The 21747-nt window shown below is 42.8% G+C and overlaps 1 protein-coding gene across 1 annotated transcript in view; it reads right to left on the bottom strand.

Moving 5' to 3' along the window:
• Nucleotides 1-7032: 7032 nt before the first annotated feature.
• The window catches only part of CCNB3 (cyclin B3), a 54996-nt gene continuing 40281 nt past the window's right edge, over nt 7033-21747 (bottom strand). Inside the window, 6 exon segments of the mRNA XM_033409650.2 lie at nt 7033-7270; nt 7272-7338; nt 7560-7690; nt 11103-11252; nt 12101-12256; nt 15592-15729. Coding sequence (XP_033265541.2) covers nt 7181-7270; nt 7272-7338; nt 7560-7690; nt 11103-11252; nt 12101-12256; nt 15592-15729 — 732 coding nt within the window. The 3' untranslated portion in view covers nt 7033-7180.

Genomic DNA, 21747 nt, shown 5'->3' with positions numbered 1-21747 from the left:
CAAGCAAGAACTAGAGGGCTTCTCCTGGAGTTCTCTGCCTGTAGTATAGTACTCACTTCCAGGTTTCCAAATGCATTAAGTTCAGGTCAGGGAATGGGGTGGGGGGAGTGGGAAACTCACCATTTGTTTGTTGGCTTCTCAAATGCTGGTGTCCTTCTTCAATCTTCCTGCAGCTACTTACTTTTCAGAACTCTCAAACAGCTGTGCCATGAATTCTGTCCAGGTTTTATGATTGTGCTCAGTGACAGATAAAGAGTAGCAAGTACTTAACCATCTTACCCAGAACTGTAATCTAGAATCGAATTTTAAATATATCACTCTGGTGGTTATATGGAGGGTGAAGAAGAAGGGAACAAGACTGAAGATGGGGAGACCAGTTAGGAAAGTACTCTAGTAATCTAGGCAATAGATGAGATCTCAAACCTGGGCAGTGATAATAGAGATTATGATGAAAATGCCAATTCAAGAAATATTTGGGAGGTAAAATTGATGAGACTTAACAAGGTCACCCTCTTACAAGGCCATAATTGAAATATGTAAGAAAGGAACTGACAGTGATCAAGACTGATGGCTCCATTAAAAAAAATATACTTAGGGATAAATATAACAATAGACATATAAAAGTTACACTCTGATAACTATAGAACATTGTTGAAAAGAAATACTTAAATAAATGGAAAGACATACCATGTTGCAGTATAAGTCCTGACATTTGGATTTTCTCTTTTTTGTAATGCAAATGTCTGACTTAAGCTTTGATTGCCCAGACATCACTTCAAAGAGGCACCCACTTCGAAGATGGCTACCTCAAAAAACACATTGCTAGTCACCCCCACCCCAGTTCCTACTCCTTTGTTTTAGCAATCTTGCTTGATTTTGATAACTGACCATTTGGGTTGCTTGTTTTTTCTATTCTCTAGCTTCAAATTCCCCTCTTCTATTTTCAATTCACCAATAATGAGTGAGCCCCAGAATCCCTAGTTTCCCACCTTCAATAAAAGCAGCCAGCTAGGCTTGCTCACTCATTCTCTGTCTCTCTGTATGTCTCTCTGTCTCCCTCTTCCCCTTTCTGTCTCTGTGTGTGTCTCTCTCTCCCCCAACCCTTGACCTTGCTATGTGGCTCCAGGTGTGCTGTGTATTTTCCAGGACCTGTAAGCAAAAAACTTGTCTCCTTCAAAGTTTTTCTGATGGTTATTGCTGGGGGGATCTTGCAATCATAAGAACCACAGGGCAAGCCAAGCCACAACATTGGTTTTGAACAGGTTGAGACCAGCACAAAAGACATTTTCATAGATTAGAAGACTTAATATGGTTAAGATGGCAGTTCTCCCCAAACTGACCAATAAATTTGATGCAATCTCTATCAAAATCTCAACTTTCTTTTCAGAAATTGACAGGCTGATGCCAAAATTCATATAAAAATGCAAGGGACCCAGAATAGCCAAAACAATCTTAAGAAAAGAGGAATGAAGAAGAACTCACATTTCCCAATTTCAAAACTTACTAAAAAGCTTACTAAAAAGCCAATAATCAAAATGTTATGGTACTGGCATAAGGATGACATATAGGTAAATGGAAGAGAATTGAGAGTCCAGAAATAAGCTTTCACATTTATAGTCAATTAATCTTCAACAAGGGTGCCAAGATAATTAAGTGGAGAAAGAATAGTTTTTTCAACAAATGGTACTGGGGCAACTGGATATGTTACCAAGGCTGTTGCCCCAGAATCATACCCCTGTCCCTTCCTTGAATGTAAACCAAGTGCTCTTACCTAAGTTTCAGGAGGAAGCTGCAAAGAGAAAAACAAGAACTGGTTAGAACCAGCTAGGCCCAATATGGTGGAAGATTTGACTTACAGTAGGCCTTGAGCCTCACGATATGCTCATTGTAATACATTAGTAGGCTAAATGACACACCCACCAGTGCCTTGACAGTTAACAATTGCCATGACAACAATCAGAAAAGTCCATACAAGGACTAAAAAGGAGTGTTGCCTCAGTTCTGGTCCAAACCACACTTCTATTCTCAGATAAATCATGAATATTCCTCCCTCTCTTTCCAATTCCCTCCATTTTACATCAATCCTCCTATATATATGGTGTCTCCACCCAAATTGGGTTGAGAAGCTGATTTGCAAATGAGGTTCCCACTTCCCCATTCTTTGGCTATTGAATAAAGCTTGTGCTGTTCCAGTCTCAGCATCGGTTTCATTACTGGCAAATCAGATCGGAAAAAGAACCTCCCTGGCCAAGACAACAGGACTTGGCCTGGGCTAGGACCCCGGCGTGGGTCCAGGCGACCAATTCAGTAACATGTCCACATTCAAGAAAATGAAGTTGGACCCCTATATCACATCGTATACAAAAATTAATTCAAAATAGATTTAAGACCTAAATGTAAGAGCTAAAACTATAAAATTCAGAGAAGAAATATTGGGGATAAATCTTCATGACTTTAAACTAGGTAATGGTTTCTTAGATAAATTAAACTTCATCAAAATTTAAAACTTTTATGCTTCAAATAACACAATCAAGAATGTGAAAAGACAATCCACAAAATCAGAGAAAATGTTTGCAAATCATATGTATGATCCAGATTATATAAAGAATTCTTACCACTCAATAATAAAGAAATAAATAACCCAATTAAGACTGGGCAAATAATGTGAACAGACATCTCTCCAAAGAAGATACATATATGGTGAATAAGCACAAGAAAAAAAATGTCCAACATCATTAGCCATCAGGGAAATGTGAATCAAAACCACAGTAAGATACCACTTTATGCCTATTAGAACTGCCATAACAGATAATAAAGAATGTTGGAGAGGATGTGGAGAAACTGGAACCCTCATACACTGCTGGTGGTAATGTAAAGTGGTCCAGCAATTTCCCTCTTCAGTATATACCCAAGAGAAATGAAAACACATGTCTACACAAAAACTTGTACATGAATGTTCAAAGCAGAATTATTCATAATAGTCAAAAAGTGGAAAAAATCCACATTTCCATCAACTGATGACTGGATAAACAAAATGTGGTATACCCATACAATGGAACGTTTTTCAGCAATGAAAGGAAATGAAATACTGACACATGCTACAATGTGGATGAACCCTGAAAACATTATGCTAAGTGGAAGAAGCTAAACACAAAAGGCTACACATTGTAAGATTTAATTTATACGCAATGTCCAGAACAGATAAATCTATAGAGACAGAAAGTAAATCAGTAGCTGTCTAGGGTTGGAGGGTGGGGATGGAGACTGACTGCTACTGGGTATGGGCTTTCTTTTTGGGGTGATGTAAATGTTCCAAAATTAGATCATGGTGATAGATGTACAACTCTGTGAATATATGAAAAACTATAGAATTGTACACTTTAAGTGGGTGAATTGTATGATATATGAATTATATCTCAATAAAACTGTTAAAAATCCATAAGGTTACAAAGAAAACCAGTTATACTGAACTAGAAGAATCAAAATATAAACACAAATTCTTGATAAAGAAATAGATGTGCTTCTTTAGAAAGGCATTAAACAACAAGATCCAGATCTAATAGTTACCTTAACTCTGAAGTAGTGATGAGTGTAAAATAAATTTTGAGACATGTGCAATGATTATAACAAAAATGATTGATGGTTCCACTAGCACCTCTAAAGAACAATGGAGTTGGAGAAAAGGAGAGGAAATAAACCAGTTGTTTCCCCGATGAAGCTCCAGAATTAAAACGCAGGTACAAACAAGACACTTCCTTTTAGTGAGGCTGGAGATTTGCAAGACAGCTTCCAGCCTAGTGCTTTTAGCATGTTTACACTTAGTTGGCTGTGCCAGCTAAATCACTGCCAAGCAGCTTGGACCTCTGTGGCTGTACCCTTTAGTCATCCTGCAAAGCAGTGGGATGGGGCAAGAGGGAACCTAATGATATCTGGTCATCAAGGCAAAGCAAGTTGGGAGGGAGAATGGAAAATTGACACAATGGGTAAGAAAGCACTAAGACTATTTGCAAACAGAGCAACCAACAAGGGTTTAATCTCCAAAACATACAAACAGCTCATGCAGCTCTGTGTCAAAAAAACAAACAACCTAATCAAAAAATGGACACAAGATCTAAATAGACATTTCTCCAAAGAAGATATACAGATGGCCAACAAACACATGAAACGATGCTCAATATCAATAATTATCAGAGAAATGCAAATCAAAACTACGAGGTATCACCTCACACTGGTCAGAATGGCCATCATCAAAAAGTATACAAACAATAAATGCCGGAGAGGGTGTGGGAAAAAGGGAACCCTCCTACACTGTTGGTAGGAATGTAAACTGGTACAGCCACTATGGAGAACAGTATGGAGGTTCCTTAAAAAACTACAGATAGAACTACCATATGATCTAGCAATCCCACTCCTGGGCATATATCCAGAGAAAACCATACTTCAAAGAGATACATGCATCCCAATGTTCACTGCAGCACTATTTGCAATAGCCAAGACATGAAAGCAACCTAAATGTCCATCGACAGATGAACGGATAAAGAAGATGTGGTACATATACAATGAGCCATAAAAATGAACGAAATAATGCCATTTGTAGCAACGTGGATGGACCTAGAGATTCTCATACTAAGTGAAATACTGAGCCCACGTGCTACAACTACTGAAGCCCGTGGGCCTAGAGCCCGTGCTCTGCAACAGGAGAAGCCACTACGATGAGAAGCCCACACACTGCATCGAAGAGTAGCTCCCACTCACTCTAACTAGAGGAAGCCTGTGCGCAGCAACAAAGACCCAACACAGCCAAAAAATTAAATAAATAAATAAATAAGAAGAATGGGGCTTCCCTGGGGGCACAGTGGTTGAGAGTCCGCCTGCCAATGCAGGGGACACGGGTTCGTGCCCCAGGCCAGGAAGATCCCACATGCCGCAGAGCGGCAGGGCCCGTGAGCCATGGCCGCTGAGCCTGCGCGTCTGGAGCCTGTGCTCCACAACGGGAGAGGCCACAACAGTGAGAGGCCCGCGTATTGCAAAAAAAAAAAAAAGGGAATGAAATAATGCCATTTACAGCAACATGGATGGGCTGAGAGATTATCATACTAAGAAAGTCATACAGAGAAAGACAGATACCATATGATATCATTTATATATGGAATCAAAAAAATAATACAAACAAACTTACTTACAAAACAGAAATAGAGGCATAGATGTAGAAAACAAACTTACGGTTACCAGGGGGGAAAGGGAGGGAAGGATAAAATTGGGAGATCGGGATTGACATATACACACTACTGTATATAAAATAGATAACAAATAAGAACCTGCTGTATAGCACAGGGAACTCTAGTCAATACTCTTTAATGACCTATATGGGAAAAGAATCTAAAAAAGAGTGGGGGGCTTCCCTGCTGGCGCAGTGGTTGAGAGTCCGCCTGCCGATGCAGGGGACATGGGTTCATGCCCCGGTCCAGGAAGATCCCACATGCCGCGGAGCGGCTGGGCCCGTGAGCCATGGCCACTGAGCCTGCGCGTCCGGAGCCTGTGCTCCACAACGGGAGAGGCCACAACAGTGAGAGGCCCGCGTACTGCAAAAAAAAATAAAATAAGAATAAAAATAAAAAAGAGTGGGTATATGTACATGTATAACTGATTCACTTTGCTGTACACCTGAAACTAACACAACATTGTAAATCAACTATACTCCAATTAAAAACTAAAACAGACTCACAGATTTTGAAAACAAACTTATGGTTACCAAAAGGGAAACATGGAGGGGGGAGGGATAAATTAGGAGCTTTGGATTAACATACACACACTACTATATACAAAATAACCAATGAGAATCTACTGTATAGCACAGGGAACTCTACTCAATATTCTGTAATAACCTATATGGGTAAAGAATCTGAAAAAGAACATATACATATATGTATATGTATAACTGAATCACTTTACTGAAACTAACACAACATTGTAAATCAACTATACTCCAATAAAAGTTTTTAAAAAATAAAATTTGAGGAAACAAAAAAATAAAACGTTTTTTAAAAATAGAAAGCACTAAGACATCTAAGGTCATGACATGCTCTCCCTCCTGTGTCCAACCCTTCAGAAAAGGAGATATGACCAGACTAGCATAGGGATTCTTGGGTCAGAATTGGGGAGTCTTCAATGACTGCCCCCCCTACCAGATATCCATCTCCAGGACTAATTTTCAAAATATTTGACAAGTGATAACAATCAGCCACAGAGCAATCACAACAGTTGCCAGCCACAGTACTAGAACAGAGTCCTGGAGGTCTCCTGCTATGACAGACATTACTTGATTCAGTTGCTAGATTGTGGGGAGGTCCCAGAGGTCCTAGAGGCAAGATTGAGGCAGTGGCTCTTCATCAACCAGCACAGAAGATGTTCAAGTCCTCTGTTAACAACTGAAGTACCTGTACCAGTACACATTACCCCAAAGATAGGGGAGAGAGAGAGAGAGAGTAGAACCTCCTTAAAGCTTTATGAATGAAGGATTGAGCAACTGGTTGATGCTTACATTCATGGGACATCTTGCTGATTTCACAGGTGGAAATTTCTCCTCTTTACTGAAAGACCAAAAGAGACTTCAGTGCACCACTCAAAGTTTTTTTCAAATTTAGACTCTAGAAAGACACCTTACTACAAAAGTAGGGGTACATTTCAGTGAAAATCCTTATCCCTACCTTTTCATCATCTAGGAAGAAGCAAGGAAAGCTGGCAACCTGAAATGGGGACCAAAGGGTATTGGCCCACGTTTCCAGCTGCCCCAGATCTGAACACTGAGGCCTGTCGGGTAGTGGGGTCTCTTTGGACTACCCCTCCCACCACAAGTCTACAGACTCATTCATCAGTTCACACCTAGATCAATTCCTCTTCCTGTGAAGAGAAAGTCTCCAAACAGAGAGGGAAATTGGATAAGCTAGACCCTGAGGCACAGCCTTTACTAGGCAGGAAAAAAACAGGGCTATGTGTGGGGCTCCTGAGCAATAAGGGGGGAAGTGAGCCATGTTAACAACAACCATTAATTTTTATTAAATTTCTAATCAAATACAACAATAATTTCTTCTCTTTCATAAAAAAACACAAATATTTACAACATTATCAGTTTGGGAATAGACAAACAGTAAAAATGAAGAAAAGTGATGAAAAGACAAATTCAAGGACAGAATAAATACAGCTTATTTACACGCCTGCCTGGCCCCGGTGGCTGCTGCCAGAGTACCAGACCCTCGGCCTCAGAATTAGCAGCAGTTCAAAATCTCCTCCAGTTTCAACACGTCCAAGGGTGGGATTTTGGTGACTTCAAAGAAGACCCTGCAAAAGGAAGAGGGGTCTGCTCAGTGTAAAATAGCCCAAAGCAAGCAGGCTCCATGGAATAAGTGGGACATAGGCCCTTGGTTCCCTATCTTGCTTTAACTCTGGAGCAGAAAGTAAGGTAAAAAGTACCTGAATCTTTCTTTTCCCTTAAATGAGGTTAGTCTGGGCCTCCCCATGACTGAGCACAAACCCAGCCTCAACTGGAGCTTGGTACTTACTGGTGAGAATACTTGGAATGCACAGTCTTGAGCCTATTGCACAAACGCAAAGTCAGCAGGATGTTCAGCTGCCTGACCAAGGGGTGAAGATCAGAGGTCTTGTAGCCACTGTAATACTCCAGGGTAGGAGCCTGGAAGAAGCAACATGGACAGTGACTTTTACAACAGGAAGCAGATACTTCCTGTCTCCAATACCCAAATCGAAACTTCCTATCCATAGTACAGGCAGGGAAGAAAGTCAAACAATTCAAAGACTCATAGAGCACAGACACCGACCAATAATTATAGGGTACTACCTAGAAGACTATGTTCCAGCTGCAGGCTAGTGATATGGCTATATCCATATGCACCAGCTGGATATTAGCCCTAGCCATAGGTATTTAAACTGAAATCCACCAAAGAATTTAAGGAACAGGACTGACTTTGTTACTTACTCTCAGGTTAAGAGCCAATGGCCAGGCAAACCTCAGAACAAACTTGAGGTCCCAACTAAATAGCCAGCAGGAACTTAAGGCTGTTCCTCCTCTCTGGCTCAAACAGCTATCATTTCATGCATTCATTTTCTCAGTCAACTTTAAGGATGCCTATCATGTGGCAAAAGGAATATAGCAGAGTGTTTAAGAGCAAAGGCTCTGGAGGCAAACTGCCTGGGTTCAAATTCCAGCTCCATTAACAGCATGGCCTTGAGCCAGTTACTTAACCTCTAGGTGCCTCAGTTTCCAAATCTGCCAAATAGGGACGATTACAGTAATTATATAACAGGCTTAAATGAGTTAATAGACATAAAGCACACGGAACAGAGTCTAGCACATACCCAAACAATGCTAGCTAGGATATTACCAAGCCCCATACAGGATGCTGGGAATACAAAGATGACTAAGAGATGACTAAGGCTCCTGCTCTTGAGGAGTCTGTAGTCTAGTTGGGGAGACAGACATGCACACATAGAATTATAAAATGTGTGGGAAGTGCTACAATGGAAGGGAGCATGGGACAGTGGAGGAACAGAGCTGCAGGACCCATGAATTTTGGCTGGGAAAGTCACAAAAAGCTTTGCAGAGGAGGGCACATCTGCAATAGGTACTGAAATTCTAGTGGGAGTTCCACAGGTAGAGAAAAGAAAATTCATTATTCTGTGAGGCAGTGGTTTTCTTAAAATGTCTTAAATTATTTTCCCTGAACTCATGTTTTCCCAAATATCTTACCTGGAAGCCCAAATATCTTACCTGGAATTGGGGGTGGGAACTAAGAAGCCCACCAATTTGGATCCCTTTACCTTTTACATGGCCCCTGGGCCCCTGAGATACTTCTGCAGGAATCCCAAGGCTCTACTGAATACTCTTTGGAAACCACTGCCACAGGCAAAGGGCAGTCATTGGCATGCTGAGCAGGGGAGTAACACATGGGATAACACATCATATTGGGTGTGTTAATTAAGATTAACAGCCCTACTGTCACTGCCCCAATTGTTCACATTGTTCAATTGTTCACTGCCCCAATGCTTCACATTGATTATTATAAAAGCCCACTCACTGGTGTTGATACGTTCACATACGCTCTCTCATCTAATATACCTTCCATACTGCTATATACTAGTACTGTTTCCAAAACATACAAACAGGAAGATGTCACTCCCCTGCCTTAAAAACTTGCAATGCCTTAGTGTAAAATGGATCTTTCAGCATGGCATCAAAGGCCTCTCACAATCTGACCACACTCAACCATTCTGGTCTCACCTCTCACCATTCCCTACTCATACGTCCTCTGCTCTATCCATAGGAAATGTCTTATTCTGCCCTGAATACATCACACTGTTTTCTTATTGCCTTCACGTCTTTTCAATTGTTGTTCCCTCTGCCTAGAATGTCTCTTCTCAAGGTTCCTACTCATCTCTCAAGACCCAACTCAAAAGTCACCTCCTCTGTGAAGACTTTCTCATCTATAGCAGTATATATAGTGTAGAGGACTATGGATCCAGACTACCTGGGTTCAGATCAGGGCTGACACTTAGCTGATACTCACTGGTACAGCCATGCCAAGTGTTAAAACACTGAAATATTTTTATACTGGTTGGCAAGCAGTTTGCTGCCCTGAGCCTCTCAACTGTCCTCCCTCAGGACCTACCAGCCTTCCCCAGGACCCAAGGGTAAAAGCCTGGGTCAGCATGGGGCCTCCAAGATCATGGCTCCAGGGCTACGGCCACATCCATTCTGATTATAGAGTAGGTATATTCTTTGAACAGACTCCTAGTTCCCAAAATCCTAGCTCTGCCTCTCATTAGCCAAACATGGGAAGTTATTTCTTATCTGTACAATAGGAATAATAGTGCTGATCTCATAGGGTTGTTGTGAAGATTGAGTTAATAGACAAAGTGTTTAGTTCACTGTCTAAGAACTCAATAAATGCTAGCCATTATTATTACGTATTCTTTCTCATCGCCATCCCTGCCATTTACTTAATGCTTTCTCTGTCCCAAGAAATATCAGTGCCTTGTCCAAATTCACACAACTGTTTATAGGGTTTTTCCTCAGCACACAGAGGTTTCTCCATCAGTAGTGGTGCTAGAATTTCTAGGCTGCAGGGTCTTAGGAGTGGTTGGGAAGAGTATGCTCATTTGCAAGCATACTTTTTCTATTGGATTGCATGTTACACGTCAGTAAAAATTCATAGTTTTCTAAAGTTACTTTTATTCACAATTTTTTATAAAATTGAGAAAGTATCAAATATGCATTTTATTTGTATTGGGGAAGGAGGCTGTGGGGGCCTTCCTCCTCAGAGAAGAGCACAATAGTATATCTGAGTCCCCTGTTATACACATGGACAGTTGCTTTCACTACTCTGTTCTCTGGGTCAGTGCTTTCCAAATCCTGTTCCAATGAGCTCCCTTGGGGGGCCAACCTTGCTGAGGGGGCTGCAAGGAGCAGGGGTGGAATGGGGTAAGGCAAGAAGTGGGTCCACGCCACCCCCTGCTGCAATCAGAATAATTTCACATTAGTCTGTTTTGTGATACTGGGCTTTCAGGTAAGCTGTCTTTGGAAGAAAGGGTACTGTGATGAAGAAAAGTGAAATAAAATACTTTAAAACCATGGCTCTAGAAACCCTTTAGGCAGCCAGGCCCCTAAGATGTCAAGATGTTAAAGGATTCATAATGGCAGGTATGTAGTAGTTTTGTCACAGAGTTTCCCACAGCCCTAGTTTACACCTTCCTCCTGAGCTGACCCTGTGCTTTTAAATCCCTATCCCTGGGACTTTCCTGGTGGTCCACTGGTTAAGAATCTGCCTTCCAATGCAGGGGACGGGGGTTCGATCCCTGGGCAGGGAACTAAGATCCCACATGCCACGGGGCAACTAAGCCCACGTGCCGCAATTACTGAGCCCACACACTCTGGAGCCCATGTGCCACAACTGAAGAGAAGCCCGTGTGCTGCATGAAGAGCCCACATCCTGTAACTAAGACTCGATGCAGCCAAAAATAAAATAAATAAATAAATATGTTTTTTTAAAATCCCTACTCCTTCTTCCCCACCGCACACAAGTGTTTACCAAGTGTCCGAGCTTCTTCATGTAGAGGGCCAGGAGGAAGGAGCCAGCAGCTAGCTTGGAAGCCCTCTCCTGGACATAGTCGTATTCCTGCAGGGTCATTTCACAGATGAAGCGGGACAAGGTCAGTGTCTTCATGCTGGCATGGACACACTAAAGGCAGGAAGAAGACTGGCTCAGCAATCAATTCAGAACACTGGCACCAAGCAGAAAACCCCCTGCACTCACTCACTCCAGTTATCCCACCTTGGGCCTAAATGGCTCTCTGCCTGAACAATGTACCTCTTTTGCCACCATGACTCACACTAAGGACCCTGCCCCCAAAGCACAGAATCTTTAGGAGGGGGGATTACGAAATTGGCAATGGTATTTGCCATTTTCAGGGTTTTAAACCAAATTATCAAGTGTGATTGTGGTACCCTCCACCTCCCCTTTCTGTACATGCCATCCTTTGAAGAGCCGAAGGCCTCCAACTGTTGACTTTTCACTGGGTTCCAGACTAGGAGGTATTTCATGCTCCAAAAGAACTCCTTCCCTTTTCTTGTTTGAATATGTGTGTGCGTGTGTGTGTGTGTGGGTGTGTGTGTGGGCGCGCATGTGTGTATACACACACACACACACACACACACACACAAATCCTACAACAAGACACACTTGTATAATACAAAGTGACTTCCCCTGTAACCAATATTCAGGTGAAGGAAGAGAACTTTGACAGCATCTCCCCTAAACTTCCCAAGTGTCCCTTCCTGATCAAAGAATCTTCTTCCCCTCCCCTACTCTGCCCTCACCTCAAAACTTTATAGGCATACCATGGAAATATGCAATTTTCTTCCCCCCACACTCCATAAAGATTGCCAATCTAGGAGGGTGGACTGAAGAAGAAATTCCCCTGTCCCCAGTTGTCCCTTTCCCTTTTCCTACCACTCAAGCAGCCACTCTGGGAATGGAGGGGACTAACCCAGCAGTGGTAAAATGAAGATGTACCTGCCCTGTCTTACCTTAGCATATCTGCGCAGAAAATGATAGGCGATGGGAATGTTGATATCAAATTTGAGGGTTTTTAGGATGCTGATTTCCATGGCGAGCATCTCATCTCGCTTATAAATATCATCACAGATGTACAGGAAGTCATCCACACAAGGTGGACTGGGCTCCTATGGGTGGAGAGGAGAGGCAGTCACAACCAGGCTAAGACAGCCCACTCCTCTCTGCTTGGAGATGAAAGGCAGGGGAGGAGAGGGGTGAAGGATAGGAGGTAATAACATTCCCTGGCATGAACCTTCAGGGTAGCTCTGAGAGCCAGCTTCTGGTTTTTGAGTAGTACATCTGAAAAACAAAATCAGAGAGACAGGAGGAGAGAGGATAGGGCCTCTTGTGGTAGATTCTTATAGCACTGGAAGCAGCATAATATGGCACAGGGACTGGAAGCACTGATCTCTCTTCTAATGAGTGAGAGCCAGAAATGGGAAATCTAAGGCCTACTCTTGGGGAAACAGAGGGAAGGAGACCACAGGAAGGGAGCTAGAGATGGAAAATAAGCCCGCACTTTGTTTTCTTGTCTAAGGAATGAATAAAGATGTTTGAGAGGGGGCACTACTGGGGTAATAGGCAGTGAGAGACAGAGAGAGATAGGCACAGAGGGAACCTAAGCAGAGACTGAAGACCAAGGGATGGGAGATGTGCAAGGGGGCTAGACTGGGAAGGTCCAAGCCAAGCCAAGGGTGAGAAGAAAACCCCCCTCCACAATCTGGGGCACCTTTCCATGTCCTGCCCTTTGCAGGTTGAACCTTAGTTTGGGGGAAAGGACTAGGAGGCAGGTAGACCCCTGAATCTTTTCTCTAGCTGCACCTCACTGCCCACCCCAGCCTTCTTCTCACACCTTTATTTTCAGATCACAAACTGGACCAACCCTCTGGGTTTGCAGACAGGGAAATTGAGGCCCAGAGAGAGGAAGTGACTTGCTCAAGGTCACACAGCAACCTAGTGACAAGACCAGGACAAGAAACTCTCCCTTCTACTGCTCTACTCACCAGTGGCTCCTTCCTTTCTTCTCTTCTCATATCATCTCCATACCTCCCCTTGCAAAAGTCTTTCTGTACTTCTCAGTCCTGTGAGGGGAAGACACCCCTGCTCCAAAAAACTTAGTGGAGGTCCTTTGTCCTGATAACCAGAAGAGGGGTGCTCCTTGTTCCAAAATTTGCTAACGAGAGCACCTTGCACACTCCTTCTCCCTCCCGCTCTTGGTTGTCCAGGAACCCCCAGCTGCTTTTTTAACCCCCTTGAGGCTGAGACAGGGAGCACTTGCTTAAGCCACAAGGACATCCCTAGGTAGGTGGAGGAAGGAGGAGAAAGAGAGAGACGTGAAAAGAGAAAGGAAGGGGAGCAAGGGAATGAACCAGGAAGCCAGTGAGCAGGGAAGGAAATGAGCTAGAGAGGGAAGCAGGGAACAAGGGAGAGAGTGAGGGAGGAGGAAGAGAAAGAGGAAGAAAGGGAAGGAGGAGGCTAGGGAGCAAGGGCAATCAGGAGGGAGGGAGGATGGGAAGGAGGGAGAGAACCAAGGAGAAAAGGAGCCAGGGAGGGAAAGAGGGTGGAAGGGAACAAGCATGAGTGGGTGGGAGGGAGTGACCACGGAAGTGAGTGAGAGGGAGCTGAGCAGAGAGGGAGCAGGGAGTGAGGGGGAGCAAGGGAACCAGGGAGCAAGACAGTAGGGAAGGAAGTGAGCCAGAGAGGGAAATGGGGAGAACGAGGGAGGGAGGGAGGGAGGGAGGGAGGAAGGAAGAAGAGAGAGAAGGAGGAAAAAGGAAGGAGACAGGGAAGGAGGGTGTGAGGAAGTTAAGGTGGGGGGAGTCATGGTGCCAGAGTACCATGGAGCAAGGATGGGAGATACGGAGGGAAGGAGCAAGCAGGGAGGGGAGAGAAGGAACCAGCAGAAAAGGAAGGGTGAGGGAGGAGGGGAGGAGGAAGCAAAGGAGGAGGGAGGGGAGCACACACTAGAGAAGCAACAGGGAGGAGAGGGAAGGAGGAGGAAGGGAGAGAAGGAGTGACAGAGGGAAGAACATTAGCTAGGGAAGGAGAGAAGAGAGTGAACAAAGGAAAGGGACAGGAAGGGAGGGAGGGTGGAAGAGAGGAGGGTGGAGTAGGAGGGAAGGCGCGATGGGGTGGGTAGGTGGGTGGGAAGGCATGGAGGAGTGAGGGATAGAACCAGGGTGGAAGGGAGAGGGTCATGGAAGGAGGGATCAAGTGAGGAGGGGAAGGAGTGAGCGAGAGAAGGATAGAGAAAAGGAGAGTTAGAAAGAGCAACAGAGAGTGGGTGGGTGGGATGGAGGGAGGGGCCCAGCATGGAGTGAGCGAGTGTACAAAACAGGGATTGAGGGATCAAGGAAGGGATTGAAAGAAGGCTGGAGGGAAGAAGGGAGCTACCGAGCAAGGGCAGAAGTGGAACAGGGCAGAAGTGGAGCGAGGGTGGAAGTGGAGCAAGGGCAGAAGTGGAGAGAGAGCAGAATTGAAGAGAGGGTGGAAGTGCAGTGAGGGCCGGAAGTGGAGTGAGGGCCGGAAGTGGTGAGAGAGGGAGGCAAGTAAGGAGCAAAGGAGGGGTGGAGTTAGAGAGGGAGGTACTGATCGAGGTAGGAGCTAGTGAGTAAAGGAGAGAATGAAGAAGGGAAGCAGAAAGCTAGTTAGGGACAGATCTGAGTAGGGAACACAAAGACAAATCCACAGTTCTAAAGGTTTTTGTACTCATAAAAGTTGCTACTTCTCTGTTCCTAAACCCTAAGGTTTTATACTATTAGTCTATCTGAAGGAAAAATGAGAGTAGAACAAGATCATTTAGCATATAAGGAAGAGGAAAGACTCAGATAAAGTAGTTAGATGGATATGGTTATGAAGGAAAGGCCAGCTACTTGCTTTTATACTGCTACTTCAAAAATAACTAATTTACTTGGACTCATTACCATCTACACCAGGCCATTTTCTCTTAAATGTCTCCAGCACCTAGATTTGGAAATGCTTCCTTATATAAGCAATTCAAGACTCCACTAGACAGAGGTGGAGTTGCTGGAAGAAGAAAATGGGGTGGGGACAGAAAATTATGGTCCAGAAGGAAGCTTTAAAAAGAACAATCCATTTAACTAGTAATATGTCCACCTACACACATCTTCAAAGAGGAAAAGGGAGAATTTTGTTGACGCCAGGAAACAAATACACCACCATTTGCACCCAACACCAGTTTCCCTGCTTAGGAAGACAAAAAATCGGTAGGAAAACTTATTTGTGTGCATGTATGTAATTGTATACACACACAAATACACATGTGAATGTACACACATGCGTATATATATGTATATACATGTATATAATATATACATACACATATGCATGCATATATATACATACATATGTAAATGCACATACATACATACATACATATATATCTGGCTTGGATAGAAACCGATTGATTAGTTTTCTCCAGGTCCTATGGACTCAGGCTCACCTCAAATTTTGCTGCAATCAGAAAAGCAGTGGAACCAAGGAGTTGTAGCTTGTCCCTCTTGCATATTACCTCCATAAGGTAGTGATCTACCAGCTTCACTGCCAAGTACAGGGTCTCATGACTCATCTCAAAGGTCATCTGGAGGAACACACAAACAGGGCAGGAATCCACGTATTGTCCAACTCCAAAGGCACATCCAGATAGATGTAACTACCTGGTCTGTGGTATTGAGGACAGTGGTGCTACCAGGCCTGGCCAGCTGAAACTCTGCTATGAATGCAAGAACTCATTCAGTTAGGGGTCTGGCTATATCTCTAGTGCCTTTGAGGACCCTGGCATTATCTATCCCTACACATTTGGGTAAGTGACCAATCTTACATCAGAGGGAGATGCTCTGCCTTCTCTATGAGCACCTTGAGTGAACACACCCTCTCTCTTTCATCTCCAAAACTTAGATTCTTGCTTTCCCCATTTGCTACTTTGTAGTGTAAAGCCTGACGGTTGACTTTTTGTAATGCAAGTGCCTGACTTAAGCTCTGATTGCCAAAGCATCCACTTCAAAGAGGCATTCAGATAATAGGGAGACATCTTCAAGATGGCAGAGGAGTAAGACGTGGAGACCACCTTCCTCCCCACAGATACATCAGAAATACATCTACACATGGAACAACTCCTACAGAACAGCTACTGAACGCTGGCAGAAGACCTCAGACTTCCAAAAAGGCAAGAAACTCCCCACGTACCTGGGTAGGGCAAAAGAAAAAACAGAGACAAAAGGATAGGGACGGGACCTGCACCAGTGGGAGGGAGCTGTGAAGGAGGAAAAGTTTCCACACACTAGGAAGCCCCTTCACTGGCGGAGACGGGGTGTGGGTGGGGGGGGACACTTCGGAGCCACAGAGGAGAGCGCAGCAACAGGGGTGCAGAGGACAAACCAGAGTGATCCCCGCACAGAGGATCGGTGCCGACCAGCACTCACCAGCCTGACATGCTTCTCTACTCACCCACCAGGGTGGGTGGGGACTAGAAGCAGAGGCTCTGGTGGGTCAGATCCCAGGGAGAGGACTGGGGTTGGCTGAGGGAACACAGCCTGAATGGGGTTAGTGCGCCACAGCTAGCAGGGAGGGAGTCCGGGAAAAGGTCTGGAACTGCCTAAGAGGCAAGAGACCATTGTTTCAGGGTGTGCGAGGAGAAGAGATTCAGAACACTGCTTAAAAGAGCTTCAGAGATGGGCACAAACCGCCGGCAACCACCACAGACAACAGAGATGGGCATGAACTGCTAATGCTGCTCCTGAAGCCACCAAAACTCCTGTGTGCAAGCACAGATCACTATCCACAGCTCCCCTCCAAGAAGCCTATGCAGCCCACCACTGCCAGCGTCCTGTGATCAGGGGAAACTTCCCCAGGAGAACACAAAGCACACCTCAAGCTGTTGCAATGTCACTCGGGCCTCTGCCTCCACAGGCTCACCCCGCCTTCTATACACCTCCCTCCCCCCGGCCTGAGGAGGCAGAGCCCGCGAATCAGCCACTCCTATTTTTTTTTAACATCTTTATTGGCGCACAATTGCTTTACAATGGTGTGTTAGTTTCTGCTTGATAACAAAGTGAATCAGTTATACATATACATATGTTCCCATATGTCTTCCCTCTTGCATCTCCCTCCCTCCCACCCTCCCTATCCCACCCATCCAGGTGGTCACAAAGCACTGAGCTGATCTCCCTGTGCCATGAGGCTGCTTCCCACTAGCTACCTATTTTACGTTTGGTAGTGTATATACGCCCATGCCACTCTCTCACTTTGTCACAGCTTACCCTTGCCCCTCCCCATATCCTCAAGTCCATTCTCTAGTAGGTCTGTGTCTTTATTCCCGTCTTACCCCTAGGTTCTTCATGACCTTTTTCTTTTCTTAAATTCCATATATATGTGTTAGCATACATTATTTGTTTTTCTCTTTCTGACTTACTTCACTCTGTATGACAGACTCTATCTAGGTCCATCCACCTCATTACAAATAGCTCAATTTCGTTTCTTTTTATGGCTGAGTAATATTCCATTGTATATATGTGCCACAACTTCTTTATCCATTCATCTGATGATGGACACTTAGGTTGCTTCCATCTCCTGGCTATTGTAAATAGAGCTGCAATGAACATTTTGCTACATGACTCTTTTTGAATTATAGTTTTCTCAGGGTATATGCCCAGTAGTGGGATTGCTGGGTCGTATGGTAGTTCCCCTTTAACCCCCTCCTGTCGACACCAGAGGGCAACCTACATGCAGAGGCAGGGCCAAATCTGAAGCTGAGCTCCAGGAGCTGTGCAAACAAAGAAGAGAAAAGGAATTTTCTCCTTGCAGCCTCAGAAGCAGCGGATTAAACCTCCACAATCAACTTGATGTACCCTGTATCTCTGGAACAACTGAATAGACAACAAATCACCCAAAATTGAGGCGGTGGACTTTGGGAATGAAGAGGAAATAGGCAGTCTACCTGAAAAATAATTCAGAATAATGATAGCAAAGATGAACAATCTTGGAAATAGAATGTTACAAGAGACAAGGAAGGACACTACATAATGATCAAGGGATCAATGCAAGAAAAAGATATAACAATTATAAATATATATGCACCCAACATAGGAGCACCTCAATACATACGGCAATGGCTAACAGCCATAAAAGGAGAAATCGAGAGTAAAATCGACAATCATAGTAGGGGACTTTAACACCCCACTTTCAACAATGGAAACATCATCCAAAAAGAAAATAAATAAGAAACAAAAGCTTTAAATGATACGTTAAACAAGATGGACTTAATTGATATTTATAGGACATTCCATCCAAAAACAACAGAATACACATTCTTCTCAAGTGCTCATGGAACATTCTACAGGATAGATCATATCTTGGGTCACAAATCAAGCCCTGGTAAATTTAAGAAAATTGAAATTGTATCAACTACCTTTTCCGACCACAACGCTATGAGACTAGATATCAATTACAGGAAAAGATCAGTAAAAAATACAAACACATGGAGGCTAAACAATACACTACTTAATAACCAAGCGATCACTGAAGAAATCAAAGAGGAAATCAAAAAATACCTAAAAACAAATGATAATGAAGACATGACGACACAAAACCTATGGGATGCAGCAAAAGCAGTTCTAAGAGGGAAGTTTATAGCAATACAATCCTACCTTAAGAAACGGGAAACATCTCAAATAAACAACCTAACCTTGCACCTAAAGCAATTAGAGAAAGAAGAACAAAAAAAGCCCAAAGGTAGCAGAAGGAAAGAAATCATGAAGATCAGATCAGAAATAAATGAAAAAGAAATGAAGGAAATGAAAGCAAAGATCAATAAAATTAAAAGCTGGTTCTTTGAGAAGATAAACCAAATGGATAAACCATTCGCCAGACTCATCAAGATAAAAAGGGAGAAGACTCAAATCAATAGAATTAGAAATGAAAAAGGAGAAGTAACAACTGACACTGCAGAAATACAAAGGATCATGAGAGACTACTACAAGCAAATCTATGCCGAAAAAATGGACAACCTGGAAGAAATGGACAAATTCTTAGAAATGCACAACGTGCCGAGACTGAACCAGGAAGAAATAGGAAATATGCACAGACCAACCACAAGCACTGAAATTGAAACTGTGATTAAAAATCTTCCAACAAACAAAAGCCCAGGACCAGATGGCTTCACAGGAGAATTCTATCAAACATTTAGAGAAGAGCTAACACCTATCCTTCTCCAACACTTCCAAAATATAGCAGAGGCAGGAACACTCCCAAACTCATTCTACAAGGCCACCATCACCCTGATACCAAAACCAGACAAAGATGTCAAAGAGAAAGAAAACTAAAGGCCAACATCACTGATGAACATAGATGCAAAAATCCTCAACAAAATACTAGCAAACAGAATCCAACAACACATTAAAAGGATCATACACCACGATCAAGTGGGGTTTATTCCAGGAATGCAAGGATTCTTCAATATATGGAAATCAATCAATGTGATAAACCATATTAAAAAATTGAAGGAGAAAAACCATATGATAATCTCAATAGATGCAGAGAAAGCTTTTGACAAAATTCAACACCCATTTATGATAAAAACCCTGAAGAAAGTAGGCATAGAGGGAAATTTCCTCAACATAATAAAGGCCATATATGACAAACCCACAGACAACATCATCCTCAATGGTGAAAAACTGAAACCATTTCCACTATGATCAGGAACAAGACAAGGTTGCCCACTCTCACCACTCTTATTCAACATAGTTTTGGAAGTTTTAGCCACAGCAATCAGAGAAGAAAAAGAAATAAAAGGAATCCAAATTGGAAAAGAAGAAGTAAAGCTGTCACTGTTTGCAGATGACATGATACTATACATAGAGAATCCTAAAGATGCCACCAGAAAACAACCAGAGCTAATCAAGGAATTTGGTTAAGTAGCACAACACAAAATTAATGCACAGAAATCTCTGGCATTCCTATACACTAATGATAAAATATCTGAAAGTGATATTAAGAAAACACACGTATTTACCACTGCAACAAAAAGAATAAAATATCTAGGAATATACCTACCTAAGGAGATAAAAGACCTGTATGCAGAAAATTATAAGACACTGATGAAAAAATTTAAAGGTGATACAATAGATGGAGAGATATACCATATTCTTGGATTGGAAGAATCAACATTGTGAAAATGCATCTACTACCCAAAGCAATCTACAGATTCAATGCAATCCCTATCAAACTACCACTGGCATTTTTCACAGAACTAGAACAAAAAATTTCACAATTTGTATGGAAACACAAAAGACCCTGAATAGCCAAAGCAAACTTGAGAAAGAAAAATGGAGCTGGAGGAATCAGGCTCCCTGATTTCAGACTATACTACAAAGCTACAGTAATCAAGACAGTATGGTACTGGCACAAAAACAGAAATATAGATCAATGGAACAGGATAGAAAGCCCAGAGATAAACCCACGCACATACAGCCACCTTATCTTTGATAAAGGAGGCAAGAATACACAGCAGAGAAAAGACAGCCTCTTCAATAAGTGGTGCTGGGAAAACTGGACAGGTACATGTAAAACTATGAAATTAGAACACTCCCTAACACCATACACAAAAATAAACTCAAAATGGATTAAAGACCTAAATGTAAGGCCAGACACTATAAAACTCTTAGAGGAAAACATAGGAAGAACACTCTATGAAATAAATCACAGCAAGATCCTTTTGACCCACCTCCTAGAGAAATGAAAATAAAAACAAAAATAAACAAATGGGACCTAATGAAACTTAAAGGCTTTTGCACAGCAAAGGGAACCATAAACAAGACCAAAAGACAACCCTCAGAATGGGAGAAAATATTTGCCAATGAAGCAACTGACAAAGGATTAATCTCCAAAATTTACAAGCAGCTCATGCAGCTCAATATCAAAAAACAAACAATCCAATCCAAAAATGGGTTGAAGACGTAAACAGAGATTTATCCAAAGAAGATTTACAGATTGCCAACAAACACATGAAAGAATGCTCAACATCATTAATCATTAGAGACATGCAAATCAAAACTACAATTAGATAGCATCTTGTATCGGTCAGAATGGCCATCATCAAAAAATCTAGAAACAGTAAATGCTGGAGAGGGTGTGGAGAAAAGGGAACCCTCTTGCACTGTTGGTGGGAATGTAAACTGATACAGACACTATGGAGAACAGTATGGAGGTTCCTTAAAAAACTAAAAATAGAACAACCATATGACCCAGCTATCCCCCTAATGGGCATATACCCTGAGAAAACAATAATTCAAAAAGTGTCATGGACCAAAATGTTCATTGCAGCTCTATTTACAATACCTAGGACACTGAAGCAACCTAAGTGTCCATCAACAGATGAATGGATAAAGATGTGGCACATATATACAATGGAATATTACTCAGGCATAAAAACGATTGAAACTGAGTTATTTGTAGTGAGGTGGATGGACCTAGAGTCTGTCATACAGAGTGAAGTAAGTCAGAAAGAGAAAAACAAATACTGTATGCTAACACATATATATGGAATCTAAGGGAAAAAGAAAAAACGGTCATGAAGAACCAGGGGCAAGATGGGAATAAAGAC

The sequence above is a fragment of the Orcinus orca genome, chromosome X (assembly GCF_937001465.1).
Source record: "Orcinus orca chromosome X, mOrcOrc1.1, whole genome shotgun sequence".
Taxonomy (NCBI): domain Eukaryota; kingdom Metazoa; phylum Chordata; class Mammalia; order Artiodactyla; family Delphinidae; genus Orcinus; species Orcinus orca.
The sequence above is the reverse complement of the archived record's forward strand: the minus strand, read 5'-3'. Positions and strand labels throughout refer to the sequence as shown.